The following is an 8,039-nucleotide window of genomic DNA, read 5'->3' on the forward strand; positions in this document are numbered from 1 at the left end:
TTATGGCCTATATTGAAATTTACAAATTCTAGCCGTGGAGTTCGCAAGGCGGATCCACTTCGAATGACATCGGTTTCGAGATATTCCCGAACTTTGCGGAAAAACGCATTGCCGTTCCCGTTAGTTTGTTATCAAAACGTCGTTTTATGCATTGAAGCACAAGCGCAAGTGGAACGCCAACGCATTTATGCCGCAAAGTTGGGGCATTACTATTTTGACATTGGTAGTCTCCATGGCTACTGGGTTAGTTTGTATCTATAAAGCTCGAGTCTCACTAGGTGTCCCAGCCCTTCTGCGCATTTCAGGAAGAAGCAGTAGTGGTAAATAGTAGATAACCTTAATCATTACTTGGTTCACCCCTGAGGGCACAACCCCTAGTTCTAGGACCTCATTTGCTGTTGCAGTCTGGTTGACCCGGTCGATTAGTTTTCACTGGTCATCCAGGAGTATGCTGGAAACAGTCACTTCCCATAGGGAGGGGGAGAGGCTTAGTACGGCAGGTTGGTCTTGGTTTGGGGAATTCTCAGGTGAAATGGTAGAGGTCTGGGTGTCTTCCGAAAAAGGGGCATCGGTGTGGTACCTGGTAGGATAGAAGGTGAGCCAGAGCACAAGGCTCAGGTAGGCGTTAGCTTGGAGATGGTACTATCTGGTGGGGTTTGCAAGGGTTAGTTTCGTGTAAGAAATGCTCGAGCAGGATCTTTCTCTTTTTTTGTGTGTGGTGAGGCACTCTGTGATTTTTTATATACCTTGGCTCGTAGGTTTGCCGGTGGCTGAATCTACGAGGAACGGTCCAGAGGACAGGAGAAGATAGTACTTTTCTTTGGCGATGTCGAAGGTCTTCCCTTGAGCGATGGTTAGGTTCTTGCGGTTCCAAGCACATCGAAGCACCCCGTTCACCACTCCGTGGGTGCCAAATGTTATGCCGGGTGATGTCTGCAACCAATTGTGATGAAAAAAGAAAAAGAAACCGTTAAAGAAAGTAAGACAAGCAAACAAACTGTGCACTCCTTGCCTCCATCTGGCATGGATGAAGCTTTCGAGAACAGCAAAGAAACTTTAAAGGCCAGCTGAAACAAAATTTAGGAGCGCACAAAAGGCCTACTTTCATATATAGTATAGAGCAGCCTCCACACAAATGGTGGCAGTCATTTTTTTTCTACCGGGCATACTGTTCCAACTGGCGGAAAGAACAACCGCGATGACACTCAGCCTGTCCCTTTCGCATTCTTTCCGTTAGTGCTCGCTCGCCATGTCGTTGTCATCAAAACCAGCAGCCCCTGAGCGGGCATCGCCGACAGATGGCGACGGGGGTCGAGATTAAATGCACGCTGCAGCTAAAAAAATCGTCGGCCCTTACCCTACCGAAAAATGGGGGTAAGCGAAGCTTATCTTGGGTGCACTGTGTGTTTGACATTTATGTTTCTTGTGATTAACTTGACCGTGACCAAGACTAGTCAGGTGATCTGCTCGGCGTTGGCGGGGTGCGGCAGCTTCCACAGCTCGCACCGTAGTGTCGGCCCGTCGACGACGCGCTCTTTCACGGGTGATCTCACGTCGGCGTTCGGCGATAGCTGCCTGTTATTCGGAGGTTCGCACAGTGCGCGGCCGTCCCATCGGTTTCCGAGGCTCAACTGAACGGAAACGAAGCGGGCGCAGTAGGCGCGAAACCCTTTCCTGCCCTTTCCCTCCCCGGCGGAAGCGAAACGACTCTGATTGGCTGCGCACGTCGCGTGAGCGCGCGCCTACGCAGCTGGCACTGTGCCTAATGACTCACGCTCCGGCGCCAGCGAGCCGGCGCTGGAGCCGGAGCTTTAGCGTTACATCGCCGGCGAAGGCTAGCGTTTACAAACTTCGCTTGAAAACGTGTTCGAGAGAGAAAAAAAGGTCTATAGTAGGTACTATATACTCACGGAATGAAACGCGTCAATTTAGGACAACTAATGCGCATACTTTTTTTGCCATCGCCATCAGTTCATGTGGCATCCAGTAGTGCACCCAGGATCTCTGCCAGGGGGGGCGGGGGGGGGGGTGACAGTTTACCAATACCATCTAAACAGCACTAATTTCAATTTCTTCACGGGAAATTGTCAAAAATGCGCTTTTTGCGAGTATGCAGACGATTGCGCGTCTTACATCTTAATTGCAGTACTCAAATGCGCAAGGAAAGAAAAGGGGTTAAACAAAAGGGGGGGTTAAGTCGGTCTCAAGGAGGGGTTACAACCCCCGAAACCCCCGTCGGTGCGCCACTGGTGGCATCGGCGTAATTTTGGCTCGTATACACTTAGATCAGAGTCCGCGCCGCATGACGTGGCTCTCTCGTATAATTTCCATGGGATGTGTCACGTTTCATTGCGTGAGTATGCAGGTGAGATATCCTGTAAGAGTCCACCTTATGGACATGTCCATTTCGCCTGCTGTTATTCTGATTGGCTGGGCTGTGGTGCGCTTCAACAAGAGCCAGGCGCCACAGCCAATCAGCACTTCAGCAGCAGACGAAATGGACATTCCACTAGGTGGACTCTTACAGAATACCTGCCCAGTACGCCCGGATGCGTCCAGAAATTACGACACTCTTAAGCGGCATCTCTGGGAATCACCGGTGTCTGGACGATGTTCTGCTTGGCGTCCGTGTTCCACGACTCCTGCATGCCCGACTGGCCGTCGTAAATGAAGCAGTCGACGACGCTCGCCATGCCCTGGACGACAACAGAGCGACCGTCGCGGTCACGTCGCTGCCAGTCCTTGCTCGCCTCCAGTAATTTTATAGGTGTCGAAACAAAACCGCAATCTTGTTATTCTGGCAGATTTTCATGAGAAAAGAAAACTGCAAATATCATTGTGAAACCCGAAGACACTGCAGGCCAGGCACATAATCGATTTTGAAGTATGTTCTTATTACCGACTTGTTTGCTACGAACATTCCTTAAGAAAGCGCTCAATAGCGTTATACGGCCGTATTACGCTGTATTTCCCAGTCTGTCGAGATAATTCTACGTCACACCAAGCTTATCTGTGCTGGGAATAGAGGGAACATCTTCCGTGTCATGTACTAATAAATGTATTACTATGCGTATTCTTACACATCTCGTGTGTAATCTGTTAATAAATTGATTGATTGATTGATTTGTTGATTGATTGATTGAATGTCTGGCGAACATTCCTAGCTTCAATAGGGCCGTTGCAAATAATTACCGAACCTTCATTTTCCTATTTTCAAGCGTTTTAACAGAGTTCGTAGCATGCTTTCCTGGTATCCTCAGTGAATTAAACGATGGCACCTTGTTTATATTTAGAGAATGTAAGTGGAACGTTATGGGTGATATGTATAGCAAAGTTCTAACTGTGAGTTGTCAATTCTGGCGTTTGCGATAAATTACTTGTGCGAGCACTCCGGACCTGTTATAACTGTGATTTACGAACGGTGAACTAAAAACTAAATCCACTGCTTTGAGGGAACTAAACTATGCCGACGATATCACATTTAGTGAGAGTGGGAGGAACATTACGGTCAATGTTCTCGCTAAGTATAAATGTGTGCCTTTGTAAAAAAAATTCTTGAGAAGTGTTCGAAAGCGTTTTATGCTGGCAAGGTTTTCAAAGTGGCGAGTCATATGTGGCCGGTTTAATCACAGGCAACGGAATTACTTATTGCAACTGCTCGAAGAAATAGCTTTACTGGAAATCGGGTTGTGTTTCTGCAAGCGCGCACTAGTCTGCTGTCGTTTTTTTCTTCCAGTCCAAACGTGAGTTCCACGCTCTAAAAATAAAGTTGGTAAAAATATTTTTATTGAATCATTGATTTAGATGGTGGCGTTTTACGAGCCGAAGCCATAATCTGATTATGAGGCACCACGTAGTGCGCCGGGACTCCGAATTAATTTTGACCACCTAGGATTCTTAAACGTGTATCTAAATCCAAGTAAACGAGCGTTTTTTGCATTTCCCTGTTATCAAAATGCGGCAGAAGAAAGTTCGTAAGAGATAGTAACTGCTTCATTTGCTAAATTCCCATCTGTGACTAACTTTGATCTAACCTATTAGGTAGCGCAGTAGACCCCTTATCCCATGTGCCTTTCATTTAGTCAATGGATAAATGGGTGGTTGGTCGCTCTCTGACCTTGAACGCTGGGTGATGGGATGACCAGGTCCAAATTGTGGTTCGTTTTATTGCTGTGCACATAATTGTAGGCAGGTGGTTAAACAAATACAACGCACAGAATTATGTACCTATGCGAAACACTTATGTTCTCACTCTAGCAGTTGTTCTTGAAATGATGGCTTTAAAATGCAATGTGCCGGACTCGCCATGCCCCGCGACGTTGCGACGTTGCTGTAATGACGCGTAATGAAGTATTCATCATCATCAGCCGATATTTATGTCCACTGCAGGACGAAGGCCGCTCCCTGTGATCTCCAACTACCCCTGTCTTGCGCTAGCTGATTCCAACTTGCGCCTGCAAACTTCCTCACTTCATCACCTCACCTAATTTTCTGCCGTCCTCGACTGCGCTTCTCTTCTCTTGGTATCCATTCTGTAACTCTAATGGTCCACCGGTTATCCATCCTGCGCATTACATGGCCTGCCGAGCTCCAATTTTTTCCGCTTAATGCCAACTCGAATATCGGCTATCCCCGTTTGCTCTCTGGTCCACACCGCTCTCATCCTATCTCTTGAAGTTAGGCTTAACATTTTTCGTTCCATCGCTCTTTGTGCGGTCCTTAACTTATTATCGAGCTCCTTTGTTACCCTCCAAGTTTCTGCCTCATATGTTAGCATCGGTAGAATGCAACGATTGTACACTTTTCTTCTCAACGACAGTGGTAAGCTCCCAGTCAGGATTTGGCAATGCCTGCCGTATGCACTCCAACCCAATTTTATCCTTCAGTAATTTTTTTCTCATGATCAGGGTCCCCATGCGAGTAACTGACCTAGATAAACTATTCCTTTACAGACTCTAGAGGCTGACTGGCGATCCTCAATTCTTGTTCGCTTGCCACGCTATTGAACATTATCTTTGTCTTCTGACTATTAATCTTCAATCCCACTCTTACACTTTCTCGGTTAAGGTCCTCAATCATTTGCTGTAATTTGTTCCCATTGTTGCTGAATAGGACAATGTCATCTGCAAACCAAAGGTTGGTGAGGTATTCACCGTTGATCCTCACTCTTAAGCCTTTCCGGTCTAAGAGCTTCAATACTACTTCTAAGCATGCAGTGAATAGCATTGGAGAGATTGTGCCTCCTTGCCTCACCCCTTTCTTGATAGGCAACTTTCTTCTTTTCTTGTGGAGAACCAAGGTTGCTGTGGAATCCTTGTAGATATTTGCCAAAATATTCACGTATGCCTCCTGTACTCCTTGATTACGCAATGCCTCTATGACTGCTGGTATCTCTACTGAATCAAATGCCTTTTCATAATTTATGAAAGCCACATGAGGGGTCGATTGTACTCCGCAGATTTCTCGATTACCTGATTGATGGCATGGATATGGTCCATCGTAGAATATCCCTTCTTGAAGCCAGCCTGTTCTCTTGGTTGACTGAAGTGAAGTGATGTCCTGATTCTATTGGAAATTATCTTGGTGAATATTTTATACAATACTGAAAGCAAGTTAATGGGTCTAAAATTCTTCAATTCTTTAACGTCTTCCTTCTTATGCATGAGTATAATGTTGGCGTTCTTCAAACTTTCTGGTACACTTGAAGTCTTGAGGCATTGCATAAAGAGCCGCATGCTTTTCAAGCATGATATCTCCTCCATCTTTAATTTAAGCGACTGTTATTCCATCTTCTCCAGCAGCTTTTCCTCTGGTCATGTCTTGCAAGGCCCTTCTAACCTCATCGCTAGTTATAGAAGGAGCCTCTGTATCCTGTTCATCACTACTTCGAATGAAAGTAGCTTGGCTGCTCTGGGAACTGTACAGTTCAGTATAGAATTCTTTCGTTGCTTTTACTATGTCATCGAAATCGCTGATGATATTACCACGCTTATCTTTCAATGCATACATTTTGTCTTGTCCTATGCGAAGTTTTCTTCTCACTGATTTCATGCTGCGTCCATATTTTACTGCTTCCTCAGTCTTTTCCACGTTATAATTTCGGATATCCCTTACTTTCTTCTTGTTGATCAGTTTCGTCAGCTCAGCGAATTCTATTTCATCTCTCGAGTTTGACACTGTCATGTTTTGTCGTTTCTTTATTAGGTCTTTCGTTACTTCGGAGAGCTTACCTACTGGTTGCCTTAGTGCCTTGCCTCCCACTTCAATTGCTGCTTCTGTGATCAGCCTAGTTACAGTTTCATTCATTACCTCTACGTTGTCATCATCTTCGTGTTTTAAAGCTGCTTATTTGTTTGCGAGCACCAGCCTGAATTCGTCTGCATTTACCCTTACTGCGTGTAGGTTGGCTTGTTTCTTCTTGACTAATTTTATTCTTTCTCTCTTCAAATTGAGAGAAATCCTAGACCTCACTAACCTTATGGTCACTGCACTTTACCCTACCTAACACTTCTACATCCTGCACTATGCTGGGATCGGCAAAGAGTATGAAATATATTTCATTCCTTGTTTCTCCATTCGGGATTTTCCAGGTCCACTTCCTGTTGCTGCGCTTCCTAAAGAAGGTATTCATTATTCGGAGCCTATTCCTTTCCGCGAATTCTACCATCTCCTCTCCTCTAGCGTTCCTAGAATGGATGCCATAGTTGGCAATTGCTTGCTCACCAGCCTGCTTTTCCCCACTTTAGCATTGAAGTCACGCATGACTACAGTATACTGAGTTTGCATCTTTCTCACTGCTAATTCAACATATTCATAAAATTGTTCCATTTCTTCATCATCATGACTGGAGGTTGAGACGTAGGCTTGCACTACCTTCATTCTATACCTCCTACTCACTTTATTACGACGACTGCTACCGCGAATTCTACCTCTCATTAATGATAATGATTACTCTCATTAATGCTGTAGAATTCATCAATGTTGCCCGCTATGTCCTCATGGACTAGAAATCCTGCTCCGAATTCTCTCTTATCTGGAAGACCTCTGTAGCAGAGGACGTGGCCATTAGTGAGTACTGTATAAGACTCACCAGTTGTACTCATCTCACTAAGGCCAATAATATCCCAGAAAATACCTGATAATTCTTCAAAAAGCCCTGCTAAGCTAAGCCTCAACTCGATAGGGTGCGCGTGTTGAACGTTGCCAGGTTCTGTTTCCAGTGGCGGCCTGTCCAGGGCCCAGAGATTCTTAGCACCCTCTGCCGCGTCGCAGGTCTGACCGCCGCCTTGGTCAGGTGCTCCGCAGCCACTGGGAACTGAGGGCCATGGGTTAATTGCAGGAGTCATGAGGGAGGAGGTGGCCGAATACTGCACCAGGGAGGCCAATTCCTGTTCTGGTGAGGGGGTGACTTTGTTGAAGCTTAGTGGGCCTTCCTAATTTGGCTGCACCTGGACTAGTGTAGCCCGACTAGCTCTCGGCAATATTTTTTTTTTGCCGGTGTCAGGTGCCACTCCATGCCTGAAAATGTAGTGGACTGGAGGACGATTCGAAATTACGACCTTCAGATTGGAAGCCGGGTGTTCTACCTCTGCTCCACGCCACTGCTTGACATGATATACCAGCTTCATAAACGCCACCGGCAGTTTCACTTAGCACATATTGCTAGTTAAGAATGGTATGCGCGAATGTATTTTCTTTATTATCATCATATTATTGATCACATTAGTGTGTTTTGCTTCCCGCTTCTGCCATCACCTAATCGCAAATCATATAAGGTAGCTGAAACCCTACAGTCACACCCTTCGGGGTAGCGCAGTGGCTTGGGGGTTGCGCGACTGTGTTGCAGTGGGACGGGTTAAAAGCCCGGCCCCGAAGGCTGCGTACAAATGGAGGATGTATGCGAAAACCCTCTTGGACACACCCTACAGACCTCCACTGCAGGGCTGTACATATTGTATATAGTGTTGATCCGTTGATAAAGTGTGTTGTTATTGTGTGTTGTTAAGTTTCTGTTTGAGGGAAGAGGTTGGGTCGGGCTT

General features: G+C 46.0%; 1 protein-coding gene across 1 annotated transcript; it reads right to left on the reverse strand.

Moving 5' to 3' along the window:
- Positions 1-452: 452 nt before the first annotated feature.
- Positions 453-3,078, reverse strand: LOC125946864 (uncharacterized). The gene is made up of 3 exons (XM_049670968.1): positions 2,598-3,078; positions 747-933; positions 453-580 (listed from the first exon to the last, which is right to left on the reverse strand). The coding sequence occupies exons 1-3, from the start codon at positions 2,691-2,693 to the stop codon at positions 489-491; spliced, it is 375 nt and encodes a 124-aa protein (XP_049526925.1). The 5' UTR covers positions 2,694-3,078; the 3' UTR covers positions 453-488.
- Between the last annotated feature and the right edge of the window lie 4,961 nt (positions 3,079-8,039).

Source organism: Dermacentor silvarum, chromosome 7, assembly GCF_013339745.2.
Source record: "Dermacentor silvarum isolate Dsil-2018 chromosome 7, BIME_Dsil_1.4, whole genome shotgun sequence".
In the NCBI taxonomy this organism is placed as follows: Eukaryota; Metazoa; Arthropoda; class Arachnida; order Ixodida; family Ixodidae; genus Dermacentor; species Dermacentor silvarum.

Bases quoted from the DNA above. Each gene is read 5' to 3' on its own strand.
- LOC125946864 (XM_049670968.1), bottom strand. From the start codon at position 2,693: ATGGCGAGCGTCGTCGACTGCTTCATTTACGACGGCCAGTCGGGCATG. The intron at 934-2,597 runs GTGATTCCCAGA...AATTGGTTGCAG, and splicing joins AGAACATCGTCCAGACACCG to ACATCACCCGGCATAACATT. The intron at 581-746 runs GTATATAAAAAA...CTATCCTACCAG, and splicing joins CGGCAAACCTACGAGCCAAG to GTACCACACCGATGCCCCTT.